Source organism: Solanum tuberosum, unplaced genomic scaffold, assembly GCF_000226075.1.
Source record: "Solanum tuberosum cultivar DM 1-3 516 R44 unplaced genomic scaffold, SolTub_3.0 scf00506, whole genome shotgun sequence".
In the NCBI taxonomy this organism is placed as follows: Eukaryota; Viridiplantae; Streptophyta; class Magnoliopsida; order Solanales; family Solanaceae; genus Solanum; species Solanum tuberosum.
The window spans coordinates 270,350-294,310 of record NW_006239429.1 but is presented as its reverse complement, the minus strand read 5'-3'; the positions used below and the strand labels follow the sequence as shown (position 1 = coordinate 294,310).

At 29.8% G+C, this 23,961-nt stretch overlaps 4 protein-coding genes across 7 annotated transcripts in view; all 4 read left to right on the top strand.

Moving 5' to 3' along the window:
* Nucleotides 1–3,643, top strand: part of LOC102586460 (70 kDa peptidyl-prolyl isomerase-like) — a 4,748-nt gene extending 1,105 nt beyond the window's left edge. Inside the window, exons 2-12 of one of the 2 annotated variants that reach the window (XM_015304077.1) lie at nt 594–680; nt 911–1,171; nt 1,295–1,372; nt 1,517–1,597; nt 1,693–1,887; nt 1,971–2,057; nt 2,208–2,326; nt 2,419–2,541; nt 2,679–2,825; nt 3,072–3,199; nt 3,413–3,643. In XM_015304077.1, the coding sequence (XP_015159563.1) occupies nt 594–680; nt 911–1,171; nt 1,295–1,372; nt 1,517–1,597; nt 1,693–1,887; nt 1,971–2,057; nt 2,208–2,326; nt 2,419–2,541; nt 2,679–2,825; nt 3,072–3,199; nt 3,413–3,506 (1,400 nt within the window). In that variant the 3' untranslated portion in view covers nt 3,507–3,643. The remainder of the gene's footprint in view (nt 1–593; nt 681–910; nt 1,172–1,294; nt 1,373–1,516; nt 1,598–1,692; nt 1,888–1,970; nt 2,058–2,207; nt 2,327–2,418; nt 2,542–2,678; nt 2,826–3,071; nt 3,200–3,412) is intronic. The other variant, XM_015304078.1, reaches the window with a different exon arrangement.
* A 3,137-nt stretch (nt 3,644–6,780) lies between these two features.
* On the top strand, nt 6,781–9,690 carry LOC102578747 (cytochrome P450 98A2-like). The gene is made up of 3 exons (XM_006364715.2): nt 6,781–7,340; nt 7,550–7,947; nt 8,813–9,690. Exons 1-3 carry the CDS (start codon nt 6,857–6,859, stop codon nt 9,455–9,457), a joined length of 1,527 nt encoding a protein of 508 aa, XP_006364777.1. The 5' UTR covers nt 6,781–6,856; the 3' UTR covers nt 9,458–9,690.
* A 4,801-nt stretch (nt 9,691–14,491) lies between these two features.
* Nucleotides 14,492–17,281, top strand: LOC102606401 (cytochrome P450 98A2-like). Its single transcript, XM_006364713.2, has 3 exons — nt 14,492–14,986; nt 16,041–16,438; nt 16,530–17,281. Exons 1-3 carry the CDS (start codon nt 14,500–14,502, stop codon nt 17,172–17,174), a joined length of 1,530 nt encoding a protein of 509 aa, XP_006364775.1. The 5' UTR covers nt 14,492–14,499; the 3' UTR covers nt 17,175–17,281.
* Nucleotides 17,282–20,111: 2,830 nt separating this feature from the next.
* Nucleotides 20,112–23,961, top strand: part of LOC102578406 (cytochrome P450 98A3-like) — a 20,470-nt gene continuing 16,620 nt past the window's right edge. Inside the window, exons 1-4 of one of the 3 annotated variants that reach the window (XM_015304090.1) lie at nt 20,113–20,646; nt 21,461–21,858; nt 21,941–22,338; nt 22,370–22,824. In XM_015304090.1, the coding sequence (XP_015159576.1) occupies nt 20,160–20,646; nt 21,461–21,858; nt 21,941–22,338; nt 22,370–22,607 (1,521 nt within the window). In that variant the 5' untranslated portion in view covers nt 20,113–20,159 and the 3' untranslated portion in view covers nt 22,608–22,824. The other 2 variants (XM_015304088.1, XM_015304089.1) reach the window with 2 other exon arrangements.

The following is a 23,961-nucleotide window of genomic DNA, read 5'->3' as shown; positions in this document are numbered from 1 at the left end:
AAAGAAGTCAAAAAATAATTTATGTATGAAAAAGATTAAAATATACCTTGAACTTTGCTAGAAGAATATATATACCCCTAAATAATTTTTAAGAAAATTAAAAGTCAAAAATATAAATTTAAAACTAACTTTTTCACTTCCGTTAAATGAAGGGTATATGTGAGCTCATTTTGTAACGGTAGGGGTATATGTGAGCCGTTTGTATAACGGTAAGGGTATATATGAGCCACTTTCATAACGAGGGGCATATCAGCTCCAAATGACAAAGTTGAGGGGTATATCAGGCCCTTTTCCCTTATTTTATTGATATAGTTACTAATCAAAATGTTTTATTATGCTTTCACTTTTGTACATACTTATTTTTTTGGACTACTTTGAACTAATTTTTCTTGAGTTGATTGTCTATTGGAAACGTCCTTTCTAGAAATAGGAGTAAGGTATGCAAACACTCTATTCTACCCTCTTCATACCCCAGTTTGTGAGACTACACTGTGTCATATGTTATTGTTGTTGAAATCCCAGGAATGCTTTTTTTGTTTAATTAATTACTTTTTTTTCTTGAGTTTTTTGTTTATCATTTTTGGGTATTTTAGTTCATTACAGAGTGAAACTTCAAGATGGAGAATTTTTTGACTCAAGCTATGATAGAGGAAAGCCTTTTACATTCAAGCTAGGTCAAGGTATTATTCTGTTTTTTTTTTTTTTTACATTATTCAAATACTTGTTTACCATTTTTTCAAATTATTTAAGTTATATATATTGGTAGTTTAATGAACTTTTAAAATTATCCGTATAATTTAAGAGTTCATTACTTAAAAGGTCAATGAAATATTGAAAATAGGTGAATAAAATCATCAGAAAAAATCACTTTTCTGATACAAAAGGTGGCATTGTTCATTTCAATTTTCAGGTGAAGTTATTAAAGGATGGGATGAAGGAATTGCAACAATGAAAAAGAGTGAAAGAGCAATATTCACAATTCCACCAAATTTGGCTTATGGAGAAATTGGTTCACCCCCTTTAATTCCTCCAAATTCAACACTTATTTTTGAAATAGAATTAATTTCTTGGAATTCAATTAGAGATATTAGTGGAGATGGAGGAATATTGAAAAAAATAATTAAAGAAGGTCAAGGATGGGCAACACCTAGAGATGTAGATGAAGTACTAGGTAACATCTTGTCTTAATTATTTCACTTATTATGAAACAATTATAGTACGACTCAATCCAAAAACTTAAGTTTTCTTTATGTGTTTTTTTTTAAATTTCTATTACCTCTTTTTTATTGGACAGTGAAGTATGTAGCAAGCTCTGCAGATGGAATTATTCTATCACAATATGATGATGCTGTTGAGTTTTCTTTAATGGAAGGTAAATACATCTACTTTTTACATTCTAAAACTTATGTTGCTCGGTCTCTTTAAAAATATTATTTGTCTTTGTCGGATTTGTGCATTTTTGGACCTGACATGGGCGCGACAACATTATTACTAATACAATTTTCACCTTTATTAGGTCATTTATATCCAGCCATGAAGAAATCTCTAAAGACAATGAGAAAAGGAGAAATAGTTGAATTAACTGTGAAACCAGCTTGTAAGTTTTATAAACACAACAAGAAGTTAGTATTAATATTCATAAGCCAAAAAAAAGAAAGATATTTGATTAAATTTTGTCTAATCATTTTGAAGATTATTTTGGAAATTCAAGTTTTGATGGTGATGGAATTGGAATATTGCAATCATCAAATTCCAATTTGATAATTCATCTTGAGTTGATTTCATGGAAAAGTGTTGTTGATGTTATTGGAGATAACAAAGTTCTTAAGAAGTTAATTAAGGCTGGTGAAGGTTATGATCATCCTAATGAAGGATCCCTTGCAAAAGGTAATTAATTTTCACAAATGTTTTTGTTCAATAAATTTATAAAATCAAGAAGATTAAAGTTTGGATATTTTATGTTTTTTAAGTGATCTATATTGGAAAGCTACAAGATGGGACTATATTTGAAAGAAAGGGATCTGATGAAGAACCTTTTGAATATGTATGTTTAGAAGGTAAACTTTTATCATTTAAACAAAAATTATAACGATGTTGTTTGGACCAGATTGCATGCGGATAGTGCCGAAGTTAGGGGGCTCAAGAGGTTCATCTGAATCTTTTCAATGAAAATCCTAACTTTGTCATTGTTATGTTAATCAATGCAGGTCAATTAAATGAAAATTTAGATAGAGCTATCATGACTATGAAAAAAGGAGAAGAAGCAATAGTGACAATCAACTCAGACTCTATGTTTTATGAGATCAAATTGGTTGATTTCAACAAGGTCTTTTTTTTTAAAACAAGGAATTAATTCTAGTTTCAGAGTTATCAAATTAATGTTTTTTAAAAATAAACTATTTTTTTCTATTCATACAGGAGAAACCATTTTGGAAAATGGACACAAAAGAGAAAATTGAAGCATGTGATAAAATCAAGAATGAGGGAAATGTACTATTCAAAGATGGGAAGTATCAATGTGCCTCAATGAAGTATGAGAAGGAATGTAATAGCTTTTCATTCTTGTTTTTTTTTGTTTAGATTTGCATATAACAATAACTATACGTCTCAGTCTCAAACAAGTTAGGAACGACTAATGTTATTTCTGTAAGCTGAAGTGTAAGTATTGTGAATTCCAGGCCTCGAAATTCATCCAATTCGATCACTCGTTCAATAATGATGAGAAGTGTCGAGCAAATACTTTGCGATTATCGTGTTATTTGAACAATGCTGCTTGCAAGTTGAAGATGGGAGAGCATCAAGAAGCCTCAAAACTATGTAGCAAGGTTTATTACTTACCCTGTTTCCTCTTCACTTTTAAGTCACACTTATGATTAAGGTTCACTATGGGTGTATTTGGGCCGGGCTAAAAAATGTCTCGCTTTTATATGGGCTCCAAATGTTCTAGTCTAACTCAATCAAATCATGAGTTGAGTTGGGCCTGTTTAGCATTGTCAAGTCCATATTGATAGCTCTAACTATTGAAAGTATTTTTTATCTAATAAATCTCTCGTTATATAATGTGGAAACAGGTTATAGAGTATGATCCTTGTAATGTCAAAGCTCTATTCAGAAGGGCTCAAGCATATCTAAGAATCAATGAACTGGAAAGGGCTGAAATTGATATTAAGAAAGCACTTGAAGTTGATCCAAACAACCGGTACACCATATACCTACCACCTATGTTGTTGTTCGAACTCTTTAAAAATATCATCAAATCCTCTAAAAATATTGTAATTTTGGAAGATCCAACACATGTTCAACATTTTTTTAGTCTAAGCAACATAGTGTACCACATACATATGTTAATTATTCGATTTCTTGCAATGTTTTCTTCATTATCCCCTCAAAATTTAACATTTAATTTTTCCAGAGATGTGAAGATGATGTACAAGGAACTGAAGAATAAGCAGAAGCAATATGCACAACAAGAAGTTGAAATATTTAGCACCATGTTATCAAGGTAGGCCAAAATTGAAGACAATTCTTTGGCCAAAAGTTTTATAAATCAAGATGTAAAGTTACAGTAGTAATATTTTCAACTTATAACATTGAATATTTGTTATAAAAAACATTGAGTAATCCAACAACTTATTATTCGTGAGTTAATTTACTCCTAAAATTAGATGTCCAATTAATTCTTCCGCATGAATTTTGGATCTCACAATTTATTGTGCATTTATACCTAGTGCTCTGTTTATTTTTATTTGTCTATTATAATTTAATTTTTTTTTTACTTGGTCATTTTTAGCATATATTAATAGAAAAATGTATTCTCTACTTTCATTTTTATTTGTCTATTATTAGAAAAATATCACTTTTCCTTGTATTGTCACTTTTAGCATATTATTTTTTTTATCATACTAATTATTCATTTCCTAAATAATTTTTAAAACGCATAACACTATAAATCAGTTAATATTGATGTATATGGCAAAATATTCATATTAGTTTCACAATTAGTTTTGATTGATGATAGAGAAGAAGCTACGTCGAAGGAGAGTGTCCAGAAAGTACTGTAGAGATATCTCATTTATGATAGTACTAGTGATGAAGAGCCTCTGCACTGCACGGGTCCAATATTTATTCATAAATTAATTTTTAATTGATATTCAAATGATTTTAAATTTAAATAAGTTGTATATATTTATATGACAGTAAACGTTCATACTAACTGTGAAATGAATACTTGATAAATATTATTAATTTATAATAATTTTGATTAAATAATTTTAATTTTTTTATTTTAAATAAATCATAAATATTTGTGATAGTAGTAAATCATCTCGCTCTTCTTTCTCTAAAATCTTATGTGAGTGGACACTGTCCTTTATTTTCTAAAAAAATTGAAGAGCAATGTTAAAAATTAGTGTATTTTATTTTCTTCACTTAAAACTTAATCAACATACATAAAAATCATTGTTAATTCATAGAACATTTGGTTATTTTTCTCATAAATTATGTGAAATTTTTTGTGTTGTTGCATTACTAATTCGCAACACTAATTTTTAAATTAGAATTTCTATATATAGTTTGTCTCTTAACCAAGTTGCCTCTTAAGTATAAACTTAGTTATTTTGAGGTATTAATAAAAAATACTATTTAAGTCTTTAAAATTTTATGAGTATAAAAATATTTTCTCTATTTTAATTTGTTTGTCTAATTTAAATATTATTTAAGTATATCATATATAACTCATTCTTAAAAATTCGAATAATTTAAATTTTGATTGCACTTTAAAATATTTCATTAGGCTAGTCTTTTACATTTCTTTTATTGTTTTTATAAAAAAAAATACTTTTGAAGAATATTTCTTTATTAAACTTCAAATAACTTTGTGGAAATTTGTGTGATAAATTGATTTTTTACTCACTTTGGGGTTGTTTTTTTTTTTTGATTACTGTGGATAAAATTTATTCTATTATTGAAATTTTTGCATATAATAATTAGTTAGTGCTAACATAAATATAAATTACTTCAAATCTTCCGGTTACTATGCAATGATGCATGCCAGCAACCTCTTCAAAATTAAACACATGTTATATAATATATAATGGAACAAAATAGTAGTACGATTGTTTTGTCTAATTTGAAAAAAGTAGGTCAATAGAATAAAGTACAATAAATTAGTAGCAAAATAATTACAAAATACCAATACTACCCCAATGCCAGGCAGGCATGTTGACGGGGAGGAGCTTGCCTTGTGCAAACTCCCTCTTATATAATAAGAGAATTTATATAAAGAATTATTAGTACTGCAAACATTTGTTTGGCACAGGGCCGGCTCTTGCCTATAAAATTTTAGGCATTGGCCTTAGGCCCCCAATTTTTGGGGGCCTCAAATTTTTATAAATAAAAAATTATGTATCTTAACCCCAGTTAAATAGAAGAAATTAAGGAAACATTGTTTTGGATTCTTATATTTTCTTCGTTAACACTCATATTATTTATCCTTTGTAACTCTTTTTGCACTCTATTTCTTCAAATCTTTGATAGTTAGAGTAATACACTTTCAAAAATATGAATCAATAGTCGAAAAGTGTTGAACAAAGTGCATTACAATTTTTAAAAAAATTTATTTGTTAATTTTCATATTAAAGTAGGATACCATGTTATCAACTTTTTGAATCAGATTCTATGATTCTAACTCTTATCTTTAAAGTTTATCAACTTATTACTTATAAAATTGTGTTAATAATTCATATAATAATTGTCTCAATAAAAGGATGTTTTTCAATGCTGAATTGAATAAAATCTTAACTTAAACTAATAATTAAAAAAAAGTAGTTTGAAAAAATCATTTATATAAAAGATATTAAGTAGTAATTTACATCTAGAAAATTTAGAAAAATAAATAGATATAGATAAAATTTATATAGATTTTAAGGCCTCTAATAAAAAATTTCGCTTTAGGCAACAAATTATGTTGAGCCGCCCCTGGTTTGGCAGCATCCATCATCTTTATTATTATAGCAATAATTATGTGTAGCTTGTTTGGTTGGTGAATATTTAATTTTAATATAAGGATCAAGTTAAATAAATCACTACTTTTCATATTAATGGATGGTACAACAAATTATGAAATGAACAAAAGTTGCATTGAACTTGTAAAACTTCCCAAAGAGTATACAATTATAAGGGGGAGACTGTAATCTAATCATGTAAGTCAACGATAAAGGTGTCCAATTAAACGTTAATTTCACTAGTGACTCTTTTTCAAATTTTTGTTTTCAGATTCCTTAGATCTAGTTCCTTTTAACCTCATGACTTCATTTTAATTAAAAAAATAATATTTTCTTTTATCTCAATATATTATAAGTGAGAGGACAATATGAGAGAAAAGTAAGACTAAAATGATTTGGAGTTTAGATATATGAAGAGAAGATGTGTCAATAAAGAGGTACAACATGTTGGATATCACAAGTACAAAGAAAGGTAGAAATAGATCGAAAAATATATTTGAAATAGGTGATTAGATAAGACATAACACAGTTTCAAATTATCAAGGTGGTGTATTAGGTAGAAGAATAATAGGTACAAAGTGTTTTATTTTAAATTCCATTATCATCTTCTATTATTTATTACTATATGTTTAGATTATCACATTATATTATAATTTCTATTATTATCATTTTTTATTATTATTATAGGTCTAAAACCAGCCACGTGATTGAGAAATTTACCAACATTTTCAGTCCCAAGTCCCAACTACCTCTTCTTTGAATTTTCTTTCACCTACTACCAAAACTCCGAACGCAAATCATACTTGTATAAATAACTCTCAAAGAAAAACATTAAAAAAACAAATCTCCCATCAATGGCTTTATTTTTAATTCTAACTTCAATAGCCCTAATTTTCGTAGCTCATAAACTCTACCACCGTCTCCGATTCAAATTACCACCAGGTCCACGGCCGTTACCGGTGGTCGGAAACCTGTACGACATAAAACCAGTGAGATTCCGATGCTTCGCCGATTGGGCCCAAACTTACGGCCCAATTTTCTCAGTATACTTTGGTTCACAGCTAAACGTTGTGGTAACAACAGCTGAATTAGCTAAACAAGTATTGAAAGAAAATGATCAGAATTTAGCAGATCGATTTAGAACTAGACCTGCTAATAATTTGAGTAGAAATGGGATGGATTTGATTTGGGCAGATTATGGGCCTCATTATGTGAAAGTAAGAAAGCTTTGTAATCTTGAACTTTTTACTCCAAAAAGACTTGAATCTCTTAGACCTATCAGAGAAGAAGAAGTTACTGCCATGGTGGAAAATATTTTCAATGACTCTACTAAGCCTGGTATGTTAATTTTATTTTATCTCATATACTAATTTTGAAGCTAGATTCATATGATACGTTATAAAATGTTGTTTTAGTTATATGCATTTTATATCAAATTAAAGCTCCTTGAGTAATGGTTCAAACAGCTTGTCGTTTGGACTTTTATATGCAAAGCTATGTCCAATCTATTCATGTGCTAACTATATATAATGCTTAATAATCTGCAGATAATACTGGTAAAAGCCTGTTGATGAGAGAGTACTTAGGATCAGTAGCATTCAACAACATTACAAGGCTAACTTTTGGTAAAAGATTCATGAATGCAGCAGGTGAGATTGATGAACAAGGCCAAGAATTTAAGGGCATTGTATCTAATGGCATCAAAATCGGTGGAAAACTTCCCTTGGCAGAGTATGTTCCATGGCTCCGTTGGTTTTTCTCAATGGAAAACGAGGCACTCGTCAAACACTCTGAACGTAGAGATCGGTTAACAAGAATTATCATGGACGAACACACTTTGGCTCGCAAACAAACTGGTGATACTAAGCAGCATTTCGTTGATGCCTTGCTTACTCTTCAGAAGCAGTATGATCTTAGTGATGACACTGTTATCGGCCTCCTCTGGGTAAGTACAACTTGTATCTTGTACGTGTGTATGTCAGTCTGTTTATCTGGTAAAAGAGCTAATGTTTCATCCTATAAAGTCACAAGGTTAGCTTCAATTGGTTAAATAACTATAATTGGGGCTATAACTTAGTTTCGGACAGAGACTATGCAAGTACATTTATACGTCTGTGACCTGATAAAGAACGAACCATCTTTTGAGAATGAATCTCTGACATGATAGAGAACTAACACTATGAAAATGCTATATGTATATTGAGTATGCAAGTACATTATGTGTCTGTGACATGATAAAGAAGGATCCATATTTGAAAGTATGTCTATGACATGATCAAGAACTAACAATATGAAAATGTGCATATGTGTGCAGAGTATGCAATGATAATTTGTCTATGACATGATAAAGAATGAACCATCTTTGGAAAATGTGTCTGTGATATGTCTAAGAATGAACAATTTGAAAATGTATGTATGTATACCAAGAATACAAGTACATTGATGTGTCTATGATATGAGTAAGAACGAACCATATTTGGACATTAGAACAAGAACTTTGGAAGGATATTGTATATTATGTTGGTCCAAGGATTTGAAAAGGTTAGGATTTTGGGTATGATGATTGATATTTATGTTGATGTGGTTTCAACATCAACAACATACCCAGTGGGGTTTGGGAACGGTAGACCATACCCCTACCTCATGAAGGTAGAGAGGTTGTTTCTTAAGGACCTTTGGCTCAAGTGCAGCAAATCAATGTTTAGAATATAGGACTCAATGAACTGTCTAGCATTTAGTTTTTGCATAATCATACAAATTGAATCAATCATTCTCATTCATATTAAATGTTTGTACATGAAATTGTGCAGGATATGATTACAGCAGGAATGGACACAACAACCATAACCGTAGAATGGGCAATGGCAGAGCTAGTTAGGAACCCAAGGGTGCAACAAAAGGCTCAAGAAGAGCTTGACAGGGTAATTGGATCGGACCGAATCATGTCAGAAACTGATTTCTCTGGACTTCCTTACCTTCAATGTGTAGCCAAAGAGGCTCTAAGGTTGCACCCACCAACTCCCCTAATGCTTCCACATAAGGCCAGTGCCAGTGTCAAAATCGGCGGTTATGACATTCCTAAGGGAGCCATTGTGCACGTGAATGTTTGGGCTGTGGCTCGTGATCCAGCAGTGTGGAAGGACCCATTGGAGTTCAGACCAGAACGCTTCCTTGAGGAAGACGTTGACATGAAGGGACACGACTATCGGCTACTACCATTTGGTGCAGGAAGGCGTGTTTGCCCTGGTGCACAACTTGCTATCAACTTGGTCACTTCTATGTTGGGTCATTTGTTGCATCATTTTACATGGTCTCCGCCCCCGGGTGTTAGCCCGGAGGATATCGACTTGACGGAGAACCCCGGAACAGTTACTTACATGAAAAATCCAATACAAGCTATTCCTACTCCAAGATTGCCTGCACACTTGTATAAACGTGTGCCAATGGATATGTAACAATCTTGTTTGCTTCTTTTTGTTTCAAGTCTTGAATTCTTGGGTACTTAATGAGTTTGTTGGGGGCATTTTGGGTATTTAATGTTTGTTTTAAATTCATATCAGAAACTTTTTATATTCTCTTGCAATTAAATGGTGTTGTTTTAAGTTGTTTGATAATGCATTTTGTATTAAGGACAAATATCGCCTTGTAAATTGTTCAAGTGTTGTATCATCTTTGGCTTTTTTCGTTTTGTTAGTTTATTCCTTCATATTTTGCGTCCCGTTTCTTATACATACCATTTTTGTAGGTTTTTTCAACAGAGACTAAGCAAGTAAAAATGTAATCTTATAACAAGCAAATATATTACCAAGAATAATGATATATATTGACCCAAAAAAATCATGGGGTGTTCTTGTTTAAGATGCTATTACATTTTTATTTTAAAGAATTTGTGCAAATATATACCCAATACAAGTTTTGCTTATCCGACAGGACTTGTGAACAAGTTAACAAGATAGGTAGAACGAAGATAGTATCAAGTATAGCGAAATTTGTGAACAATTAAACAACACAAGTACAATTTAAATGGTGACCCTAAATGAAGTAAAATTTTCATGGTAGCTTGTAATTACAAGTGAGATGTCCAAGAGAAAGGGAAGGAGGGGAGATGTCTACTCACTTAAGATTCCCATATGTGAATCATTTCACGAACGTAGAGATTGCTTTTAGCTTTATCTTTAGGAGAATTCCTTTTGTACCTACAAGAATGCTACTTAGGGAGAAGAATCTCTTGACTCAGGAGCACTTGAATCTATTATTTTTGTGTCCACATCCGCCTATGTTAAAGCTGTCTGAATTTCGATCATATAAAATTTTAGATATTATATCTGAAGTTAAACTTTTTCAAGATTAATATTATGCATTGTATCTCTAAAGTTAATTTAAATGTATACACGGGCAAAAAATAAAATAAAAAAGTGGAAATCATTCTAGATAGATAGGTTATTTCAGTCTGATCTTATTTGCGCTATTGCTCGTCTATTTGTGCAAATCATCCCAAATAGATAGGTTATTTCAGTCTGATTTTATTTGCGTTATTGCTCAATCATAAGTGTACTGTATTAGATTAGTTATCCATCAGGTTGGTGTTTGCAATCTTGATGTTTTAGTCAAGTGATAAGCCCAATGGGTCCAAACCCAAAAAAGAAGAATGGACTTAGTTCAGACCCATAGGCCCATTACCATTTATGTCCAATATATTTAGGTCATGGGCTTATTTGATCTGATTAACTTCATTTAGGTGAGTTTGATTAGTATGCATATTCAAGTTTGAAATATTTCTACTTTTCTAGATTTCCAATGTGAATTTTGGTCTAGTCAATAGCCTAACAAAAACGACTATTCTAAATTGATTATAATTACACCTCACCAATTAATTACATTATTTTTTCTACCAGCGTGTTGTTTTGGTCATTGATGTAAAAATAATTTTCACATAAATCCAATTAAGACTGTAATAGAATGATGATAAAAATAAATAAATTATTCTTTAACTGAATGTTTTGGATTTGAGCCCTATTAAATATGATGTTACCTTGTGTTAAGGAGCGCTTTCAATATAAAGTATAGATATTTACATAAACAACTTATAAAATGTCGGGAGATATTAAATTAAATTCATGATTTTAATATTTGATCAAGTTTAAGGTTTGAATTAGTCGATTAAAACTAAAGTAAACTCGTGCACTAATCCTGCATAGTCTGACTAACATGCTACCCTAATTTCAATATTATAGACTTCTAATTTTTTTTTAATTTTCAATTAAAAGAGATGCATGCAAACATTAACGTTACATTTTTCCAACATCAACACCAATAGTCTTATAAAAAGAAAATTATATCGTACTCTTATATTGACAAACTTGAAATCGTAATTTGACACGTAAAAATAACTTTCTTGCCAGTTGATTCTCATAGATGACTCTTTCTAACAAACGTGAAAAAACTTTAGATTACTATCTAAAATTTTGTAAATATCTAAATACAAACTTTTTTAAAGAGAAGATAATTCGCATAAATAAGCTTATGAATACTCACTAATTATATAGTTTATTTGAACTCATTTTAATTTGATATTATACAAATAAAACTAAAGACCAAAATAAAAATAAAAAGTACTCCCTCCGTCCCATTTTATGTGAGGTAGTTTGACTCATCACGAAGTTTAAGAAAGAAAGGTAGACTTTTAAAACTTATGATCCAAAATGAATGATAGAAATTTGTGTGGCTGTAAATCATTTCATTAAGGGTAAAATAGACATTTTATAGTTAAAATGTTATTTAATATAGAAATGTGTCATTCTGTTTGGAACTGACTAAAAAAAAAGTAAGTCACATAAATTGGAACAGAAGGAGTACTATATAACATGTAGGGGTTGTTTGGTAGGAAGATGGATAAATAAAGTTATCTTATGAATTGAGATATTCTATTTGGGACCCCATTTTCGTACCAACGTAAGATATGCTTATCAGACTTTATGTATTAACAAGTGGAAATTATTGAGTTATTTGTGTAAAATACTCACGCGACTAATAATACTTCTAATCAAATACAGAATAAAATAATCTTGTAATTTATTTCAAAATCATTATTTTTACTCCTCGTGCCAAACGGCCGCTTAAAAATTACTTCTAGATTTTGGAACTAGATGGGTCATGATATTGAACTTAGCAAATTTATTCAAACATTTATTATAATGTCAACATTTGAAATGGTCAAAATTATGTCATGAAAAGATGTATCTGCGTAACGGTCCGCAGCATTTAATGACCCATAAAATTAGGCCTTCAACTTGGTTGCCCATTTACTCATTAGGCCCAATTTGTAAATTTAACCATTCTACCTAAGTTTCTTTGCCTCATTTAATGTTGTAATACTAATTAAGATTCTAGAAAAGTAAACTATAATATGCTCTAATTTTATTTTAGGCTAATGATAACTCTAATTAGTTTGACACACCTCAATTATATTTCGTGTAATATCTACTACTTTTTATTAATATACAGTCATTTAGGTTTAGATGATATTATATGAGTTGAAATAACTTTTGGCTTTATTGAAAGTTAAACTTGAGCTTCATGATTCTCAATCACTTTATTCACTACTAAGTCACATTCTTAAATCCAGTTTTATTTCAAGTTTTTCCTTCTCAATAATGCAATTTCTTTTCAAAAATCAATAACAATAAGTTTCTCTATCATAGAAAAGATATTGAATATTATATAAAACTTAAACATTTATCCCAAAAATTCATACTATTATAAACTTAACCTTTGTACCTAGTTTCTTTGTCTCATTTAATGTTGTAGTTGTAAGGATTCTAGAAAAGTAAACTATAATCTACTCTTATATAATTTAATCTTTATTTGATAATATGGGATAGTTTCAAGGTTAGTTCGATACACCTTAATTATACTTTATACTATATCTACTGCTACTTTTTATTTATACAAATCTATCAAGTCTTGAACATATGAAAATAAATTATTTTAGCAAACTTACAAACAACATGAATATATTGTGTATATAAGTGAAGTATATATTATATTTTACCAAATATTTTCTTCTTTAGTATACATGAGAACTTTGTTTTTTACTATAAATAGTAAGGACCCCATGTGAGCTAAGCCTTGATCACACTATATATCCTTACTCAAATTAGATATGTTTGACTGACTATTCAAAGGTTGACAGTTTCTTCATGTAAATCCATAATTTTGTTATGTCATCTATTATTTTATACATGTCTATCTTGTTTGAAAGCTAAATATACTTTCAAAAAATATAATTTCTTAATACATCGATTTTAGTCTTAATATGAGTATTATAATAATTATGTCTCAATCTCATGTCAGCTAAGAATTTGATATATAGATTGAAATTATATTTTGAATATTCTTAAGTATATTGTTGAATATTTCTTATTTGATATTCGATATCCAACTCCAATTAATTCTCATATATTTAATGCAGAAGCAAGCTAGCTATAGTAGTAGGTGAATTACTCTAGTCAGTTTAGTTGAATACTCCAGATTCAGAATTAATTGTAATTTTTAGTTGAATATTTCTTTCTCTGAGTTCGACAAATTAAATTAAAAAATCATTTGCATTAATAAGTAGTTTTTGGCTTTAAGGATAACAACAATGTGGCTGATTGTTGATGCAAAGTTTTCAAGTAGATAATGAAGGACATAATCTTATAAAATAAACAAAATAAAAATGAGTATATATATATATATTTTATTTTTTTAAATTTGTAATAATATAATTTAACAAAACTTGTGAAATTTAGCAATTATAAATATCTATTATAAACAAAATATCCCCCATTACCAAAAAATGTGTTGGCTAATTTATTGCAGATAGGAACAGCATAATCATATTAATTTGTCAACTCTCGTCTCTCTATACAATTATGAATCAAAGAAGAATTAAGCAATCCTTAGATAAGGTCAACATGGAATAATGAATTATACATTATTTATTAGCCAAAAGAAATACATTGTATATAGAAACTTAAAATTATATTTATTTATATGTAATAGATATTGAATCCGTTTAACTTGTTCTTCTTTATATTTTAATCATCTTTATAAAAATCCTTGCTACTGATTACAATCATATATGATCAATATGAACAGAATTGATCATGTAAATTATAATATATATCATTATTGCCTCTTTCATAAAACTTTTAGAAGTAAGCTTATATAAGTTATATACACCTATGCAATTAGTATAAGTAAAAAAAAAAATCATATTTCATACAAAATGAGATTGTAATCTTAAAAACAAGATAAGTTATCTAATATAATAAATATACTGTAATTTGACAGTCTTTTTTTTTTTACACCTAACCGTGTATATATCTAAAACTCAAAAGAACTTTAAATATATTGAAGTAGGACTTTTTCTTCTTTGAGGGAATGAAAAAAGTAGTATTTAAAGGGGCCTTAGCTTGTGTTTATTTCATAAAAACAACAACATTAATTTCCCATAATGGCTTTTCCTTTAGTACTCTCCCTATCAATATTTATCATCTTTTTATGCTACAAACTCTACCACCGTCTCACGGCCAAGCTCCCACCAGGACCTTGGCCGTGGCCAGTTGTTGGAAACCTCTTTGGCATAACGCCAGTGAGGTTTCGATGTTTTGCCGAATGGGCCCAAATTTATGGGCCCATCTTTTCTTTTTACCTTGGATCACAGTTAAACGTGGTGGTGAGTAATGCAGAACTTGCTAAAGAAGTACTTAAAGATAATGATCAAAATTTAGCCAATAGGTTTAGGACAAAACCTCTTGAAAATGTGAGTAAAAATGGGAAGGATTTGATATGGGCCGATTATGGGCCTCATTATGTGAAAGTTAGAAAAGTTTGTAATCTTGAGCTTTTTACTACAAAGAGACTTGAAGCTCTTAGGCCCATTAGAGAAGATGAAGTTACTGCCATGGTTGAAAGTATATTCAAGGACTGTACTAAGCCTGGTATGTCTATTTAATTAATCTGTTAAATACTTTGCATGTTTTACCTACTTCAGAATAAGTTAGGCTTGATGAATATGTCTAACGTTACATATCACTAAAGTTAAAGACAAAATTGAAGTTCCAGCATTTCTAATTGAACTTCAACAATATATGCATATTAACTTTAGACTGAAGTTTAGACAAAGACGATTAAATTCAATAACATATAATTGTGTATGAACTTCAGTCATGTGTATGTCAAAAGTTCAAGGTAAAAATAATTAAACTTCAGTCGTATATACTTAAACTTTAGCTATATAACACTTCACACAACACATGTTGCTATGAGGTGTCGATAGATCTTTTTTTTCATTTCTATGTACGTAGTTAATAATGGGTTAAGAGTGAAAACTCGACTTAGTCAACATTAGCCGAAAACGATAGGAGCATCATTATCATTTCGTTAGTTAAATATTAATATTAAAATACGTGATTAAAGTTCATTAATCGTATCAATAATCATTAGATGGAATTCAATTAACATTTTTATATTTAAGGTTGTTGCGTATAAGTACTACTTTCCAAGGGTAAGTCTATTTTTTTTGTTCCAGTCAAAATATATAGGAGATAGACTTAAAGTAATCCCATAGCACACGCTTTATAAAAAAAATTAACAATATTTTTTAGGTAACTCATAGTCAAAGAATTTACTTAATCGAATATTATAGAATTTGATCATTATCATACCTTGGTTAATATTTTATGATACTATATATGTTTAGAAAGTGGAAGTTCCAAATGATATTAAATTAAGTACACATATAGCTTTCACAACCATAAAAAAGTACATGCATAGTAGGTATACTACTGAATATTTTAATTAAATGGATAATAATAAGATCACGACTTTAAAAGGTGACAAATATAATATATACTAAAGTTTAGTGTAAATTTAATACTAAAACTACAACAAATACTCCGTATGTCTGACCCTTTTATATTTTAAGCATACTAATTGCTAGCTAAAAACGTAACGTTAGATGTTGAACTTTAAAAGTTTTTATATCACGTGCAGGCAATGTTAGTAAAAGTATGATGCTAAGGGGCTACTTGGGATCAGTAGCATTCAACAACATAACAAGGCTAACATTTGGAAAAAGATTCATAAACTCAAAAGGTGAAGTTGATGAACAAGGTAAAGAGATGAAAGCCATTGTAACAAATGGGATAAAAATTTCAGGAAAACCTAATTTGGGAGAATTTGTACCATGGCTACGTTGGGTATTTAAAGATGATAATGAAGCTCTTGAGGCACAAGATAAGCATTTGGATGAATTTACAAGACTTATAATGGAAGAACACACAATTGCTAGGAAAATAACTGGGGAAACCAAACATCATTTTGTTGATGCTTTGCTTACCCTTCAAAAGGAGTATGATCTTAGTGATGACACTATTATAAGCCTTTTTTGGGTACGTACTTACGGAGTTTAACTTTTATATACTGATATTTATATTTATGCATGCTTTTGTATTAATAAGAGCTTATCATCAATTATTGTAGGATATGATAGCAGCAGGGATGGACACAGTAGCTATAACAGTTGAATGGGCTATGACAGAACTTGCAAAGAATCCAAGAGTTCAACAAAAGGTTCAAGAAGAGCTAGATCGAGTTATTGGATCGGATCGAATCGTAAACGAAACAGATATCTCCAATCTCTCCTATCTACAACATGTTGTCAAAGAATCACTAAGGATGCACCCTCCAACTCCCCTAATGTTGCCACACATGGCAGGTAACAATGTCAAAGTGGGTGGTTACAACATTCCAAAAGGTTCAATTGTACATGTTAATGTTTGGGCGTTAGGTCGTGATCCAAAAATATGGAAAGAACCATTGCAATTTAGGCCAGAAAGATTTATAGAAGAAGATGTTGACATGAAGGGACATGACTATAAGTTATTACCATTTGGTGCTGGTAGACGTATATGTCCAGGAATGAACCTTGCTGTTAATTTGGTTACGTCTATGTTAGCCCATTTGTTGCACCATTTTGTTTGGTCACTGCCTAATGGTGTTAAGGCTGAAGATGTTGATATGATGGAGAGTCCTGGCACAGTGACATACATGCAAACTCCATTACATGTTGTTCCTACTCCTAGGTTACCTATACACTTATACAACACATGTTCAATGAACATGTAAAATCACTACATGATTATATAGTATGTAACATCTTTTATTCTTGCGCTGGTTATGTCTTATGTTTTTTGTCAAGTTATTTTACTTTCACCTTGTAACATCTTTCTCAAATAAAATTTAACATTATTTTTTATTTTGAAGTACTAGAAAAATTTCAATATGTATATGTCTCCAACATATTTATTTATTTATTTTGAACAATACTTTTAACTCAACTTCAAAACATTTTTTTTCTTTGAAGAATGTACCAGCTGTTCAAGAGTCCCATATAAGGGCAAGTTTGCAAGAAATAATACTACATAATGGAAGGATTATATATATAGACCCTAAATATATTTAATATTTTGTTAATTTAAGAACGATATAATAACTCATAAACTTTAAATTTGAACTCATTTTTTTGACTATGTTATAATGAGGAGTTATATATATCTCCACGCTCAAGCTCGCCATAGGTTTGGGGATTATGATGATTAATACATATATATTGCTAATTAGTACTATTGAGGCCTTAAAATAGAAAAAATATTTTCATAGGAAGCATTTACTTGGATCTTTTATTGCGATACGTATTAATATTAATAATAAGGCTAGTGAATTTTAAGGTCATCTTTTTCTCATTCACACAATTATGTTGTACTTGATTGTACACGCACAAAATATTTTTAATTCTCTATTCATTTAAAAAAAATGACCTATTTTTTTTTATTTGCTTAAAAAAGAATGACATCTTTCATTTTTTGGCAGCACTTTAATTTCAGTTTCCACATGACATGTTTAAACCACAAGATTAAAGAGCATTTTGATACATTTGACATAATTTTTTAATCTTTACTTTATTTTCTTAAACTTTATGTCAAGTCAAACTAGAATCTTTTTTAAACCGAGATAATAATATCTTTTGTACTAATCTCGTAGTTGAAGTTAGTAATTAATGTAGCTAGCTACTACTTCAATATACAACCTTAGGTCTTATATAATATTATCATATTAGTATTCTTAAACAGGAGGATTTATTGATAAGGAGACGGAGACACTCTGAGCTAAGATAGTTTTGTTCACATACTCAAATTAGATAACATACTAAAGTTAAACTTTTTTCTCTTCATACAAAGCTAGAATTTTGTTATGTCATGCTTATTTCAAGGTGACATATCTAGTTTGAAACATAAAAATACTTTTTTTTTTAAAAGGTCCAAAAATATATCGTAGTCTTAATATGGTTAGAAATACAATAATAGTTTCGCGTCAATTTAAATTAAAGTCAGTTACCTTATAATTTGATATATAAATTATATACATCATCTTTTATATTGTTATTCGAAAATTTAGTTTAAGGAGAAGATTGTCTAAATTCATCTTATTAGAAGTTCAACTCTTTTTTCACACGATCGATCGATGTAGGACTCTTAATTCAATGGCTGCTCTACTTTTAATCACATGTCGATTGGTTTTACGATGTTAATCAATCTATTGCAACTCTGGAATATTCCCACCAAAAATTTGTTGCAAATTTACGTAAATTTCAGTTGAATACTCTCCGTCCTATATTAGTTGATCATTTTATTAAAAATAGTTGTCTCATATTAGTTGTGACACCTTACTCAATCAAGAAAACATTAATTAAAATTTTCTTTTATTATCCTTGCAATTAATTTTTTTTGAAAGTGTTCACAAAGTTTGTAAAATTCCCAAGAAGTCCATTTTTTAAAGGGTGAAGTAGTAATATTGTCTTCTTATTTATGATATCTTAATATGCGTGTAAAAAGGAAAATAATCAATTGATATGAGACGGAGGGTGTATTTCAACCAAAATTTTAATGCAAATTCACGTAAAACTCATTTGTATATTTCGACAAAATTTAAATGCAAATTCATGTAAAATTTTAGTTGAATGTTTCTTTCTTGAATTCAACAAAGAAATTTTGCATTAATTAGCTCCAGAATATTCAAAAAATACTCAGTCGTTCAAACAAGTGCGTATGACTAGAATTTTAACCTATTGTAAATATCATTGTATTTATGATGTTAATTTTAACACTATTTGAATTATAAAAAAATAGTTTATAATAAGTGTTTTTTCTCAGCTTATGCATATTTAATATTTGCATCTACAAGAAAGTCGCAAGGCATATATTTTTTTGTAAAAATAACGTGATTTTTTGATAGATAAAAAACTAGCTCCCAAATGTTATGCATTATTAAAGTGGTGATCTTAAATATTTTTAACTACTCCATGAGTTAAAATATAAAAATCACCCAATATCTCAAAAAAAAAAATATGGAAATTTTGAGAAAAAAGAGTCCCCATTAATGTGGATAGACAATTAGACATGCATGATTTGAAAAATCAAGATAGTCATGCCACTAGCAATAAGTTATTAATTGTCAACTGAATTTACTAATCAACGAAGCAAATGTCAATATGGAATAGTAATCAACAAACAGTTTTTTTCTCTCTTTGCTGCAAGTTGATCAAAAATTCACAATCAGCACGCGGACCTAAGGATACAAGGGGTTTATTCAAATTCTCCTCGATAAAACACTTACAATATATATGCATCCATGTGAAGGTGATTTGATAATGTAAATTAAATATGATATCATTACAGGCTCTTTCATAAAAACCATCAAATTCCTTAAAAGTAAAATTTACAAAGAATTGGATTTAAGTTACAGACGATGTTAATTTAATTAGTCTTTTTTTAAAAAAATATTACCGCGCCTTTTTAATAATATTTACATGTAAGACTCAATAAAAATTGAGATTATAGTCATAAAAATAGGACTTGTATTATCTTCATTGATAGAATAATTTTCTTCCCCACCTACCGTGTATATATCTAAATCTCAAACTAATATAAATATATTAAAGTATATGACTTTTTCTTCTACGAGTGAATTGAAAAAATAGTATTTAAAGGTGGCTTAGCTTGCCTTATTTCATCACACAAACACAAACACAATTATATTAATTTATTTCCCATAATGGCTTTTCCTTTAGTACTCTCTCTATCAGTATTTATCATCTTTTTATGTTACAAACTCTACAACCGGCTCACGGCCAAGCTGCCTCCGGGTCCTTGGCCGTGGCCAGTCATTGGAAACCTCTTCAGCATAACGCCGATGAGGTTCCGATGCTTTGCTGAATGGGCCCAAATTTATGGGCCAATTTTTTCTTTTTACCTTGGGTCACAACTAAACGTGGTGGTGAATAATGCGGAACTTGCTAAAGAAGTTCTTAAAGATAATGATCAAAATTTGGCCAATAGGTTTAGAACAAAACCTCTTGATAGTGTGAGTAAAAATGGGATGGATTTGATATGGGCTGATTATGGACCTCATTATGTGAAAGTAAGAAAGCTTTGTAATCTTGAACTTTTTACTCAAAAGAGACTTGAAGCTCTTAGGCCAATTAGAGAAGTTGAAGTTACTGCCATGGTTGAAAATATTTTCAAGGACACCACTAAGCCTGGTATGTTAATTTTATTTAGCATGTACACCGCTATTTAATATGTATCCATTTAATTTTTATTTTTTTTGCATGTTTACTTACTTCAGAATAAGTTAGGATTGATAAAAAGGTTACAGTTACACATGACTAGTTTAAACAACATTTTTGGCATACACATCGGATATTTGTGTAGTTTGGTCATTAAAATATTGTCCAGTTATAGATAAAAAATTTCTTTTCTTTTTAACGTATTTAATTGGTTAAGAATGAAAACTCTGACTGTAGACGAAAATGATGGGAGTATAGACCAATCATTGTCATGATTTCTTCGATCGAATAATATTCAAAACCTTGATGAAATTAGGTCTTTAATTATATAAATAATGATTAAATGGAGTTTCATAAGAAGTATTTTATTAAATTAAATATTGTTCAACGGGAAAGTCTTTTCTTTAATATTCCATGATAGGAGATAGAATTGAACCATACCACACCCTTTTTTTAAAAACATACTTTCTTAATAAGCAATACAATAATATAATATTAAATACAATAGTCAAAGTGATTAATTATTTGATCATCATACTTTAGTCAATATTTTATGATACTAGGGCTTAGAAAGTTGAAGTTCCAATGATATTGAACTACATATTCAACCCATAGAGTTTTTTAGGGATCTTTATCAAAAACTTGGTCAAATTCATTGTTTATACTTTTAGTCGATATACATAAATTATACATTAAATATATACAATTATTTACACACATGGTTGGTGAGCGACATTTAAACAATTTTTTTTTGAGTTTAAATTCTAAATCTGTCTTTGGTGAGCAGGTAATGATAGTGAAACAATGACGCTAAGGGGCTACTTGGGATTAGTGTCATTCAACAACATAACAAGGCTAACATTTGGGAAGAGATTTATAAACTCAAAAGGTGAAGTTGATGAACAAGGTGAAGAGCTCAAAGCCATTGTAACAGATGGGATAAGAATTTCAGGAAAACCTAATTTGGGAGAATTTGTACCATGGCTACGTTGGGTATTTAAAGATGACAATGAAGCTCTTGAGTCACAAGATAGACGTTTGAATAAATTTACAAGACTTATAATGGAAGAACACACAATTGCTAGAGAAAAATCTGGAGAAACCAAACATCATTTTGTTGATGCTTTGCTTACCCTTCAAAAGGAGTATGATCTTAGCGATGACTCTATTATTAGCCTTTTTTGGGTAAGTATACATATACTAGTTAATATAATTTTAACTTTTATACACGATTTTTATATTTAATTATATTTTATTTTGTTTGTAGGATATGGTACAAGCAGGGACAGACACAGTAGCCATAACAGTTGAATGGGCTATGGCAGAACTGGTAAGGAATCCAAGAGTTCAACAAAAAGTTCAAGAGGAGCTAGATCGAGTTATTGGATCAGATCGAATCGTAAACGAAACCGATATCTCTAATCTCTCCTATCTACAACATGTAGTCAAAGAATCACTAAGGTTGCACCCTCCAACTCCCCTAATGTTGCCTCACATGGCAGGTAACGATGTCAAAGTGGGTGGTTACAAAATTCCTAAAGATTCAATTGTACATGTTAATGTGTGGGCGTTAGGTCGTGATCCAAAAATTTGGAAAGAGCCATTGCAATTTTGGCCAGAAAGATTTATGGAAGAGGATGTTGACATGAAGGGACATGATTATAAGTTTTTACCATTTGGTGCTGGTAGACGTATGGTTTTTGCCATTTGGTGCTGGTAGACGTATATGTCCAGGAATGAACCTTGCAATTAATTTGGTCACGTCTATGTTAGCTCATTTGTTGCACCATTTTGTTTGGTCACTGCCTAATGGTGTTGAGGTTAAAGATATTGATATGATGGAGAGTCCTGGCACAGTAACATACATGCAAACTCCACTACATGTTGTTGCTACGCCTAGGTTACCTTTAAACCTATACACACATGTCGAGTGAACATGTAAAATCATTTTATTCAAATTACTACACACATGTCGAATCATCCTAGACTTTAATAAATTCCCCTAGATTATAAGTCAGGATGATATATAGTATGTAACGTCTTTTATTTTTGTATTACTTATATCTTGTATTGTAAGCCAATATTTACTTTACTTTCATGTTTGATGAGGTTGTAACATTTTTCTGGAATAAAATATTTGCATTATTTTTATTTTGAAGTACTGAGAAATTTCGAAGTGCCATGTCTGCAATGTTTATTTTAGACAATAATAATAATGTAACTGAACTTCAATTGCAAGTATACATATATGTTGGAAAGATATATAGTATAATCCCTAAATATATTTATTATTATTAAATATTTATTTAAAATCATCTTAATAATTCAAAAACATTGTCATTTTTAAACCCAAAGCTTTTTACAACTATTTTTTACTAAGGAGAACCAAAGAAGACTTGAAGTTATCACGCACAAAGCTTTTTACTGGAGTAATATATTAACTGTTATAAATTGAAAGAAGCAGCAGGAAAGAGTGATAGTATGATTAAACATAATAGTATTCGAGTCTTGAAAATAAAAAAAATATTTTAATAGAAAACACTTTTTCTTGTAGTAGAAAAGATCTTTTATTGTGATGATGAATATAGGAAAATCCTCTTTAATTTGTCAAAGATATTTTGATGGGAATTCATTTATTTCTGTTTGGGTGACTTGCTTTGGTTTAAATGCATTTTATGTAACAAGACTTGTATATTGGTCCTAGAATATGAGTCTTCCATCCTTATAGACTAACATTTAAAATAAAGTACAACCTATAAATCTAGCATGGTAAGATTAGTGAATTTCAAAGTCCACATGCTTATTCATATGAGGACTTTTCTTCTTCTTTTTTTTACTATTCATAGTAAGGACGGTGACGCCATAAATAAGCTAAGATAGCCTTATTCACATTACTCAAATTAGATGGTATATAACTATATATATTGACCATTCAAAAGTTGACGTTTTTTTTCTTCTTCTTTTCATACAAAACCATTAATTTTATTGTGTCATGCGTATTTGAAGGTGACATATCTAGTTTGAAAAAAGTTTGTTATACTTTCAAAAAAGGTCCAAAGATCTTAATATGAGTATTACGATATATAATAGTTCTGCCTCGATACATTATAATTCGATAAATAAATTGTATTGTCTATGTATTGCTTTATTTAGGCTCATCACAGTCCAAACATTATATATATGTTGTTTGGATCCGCTCTAATAAATGTGTTGCTTTAAATTTCGTTACATGTCGATTAGTTTTACAGTGGTAAATAATAATGATCAATATACTGCAACTCTCTTAAT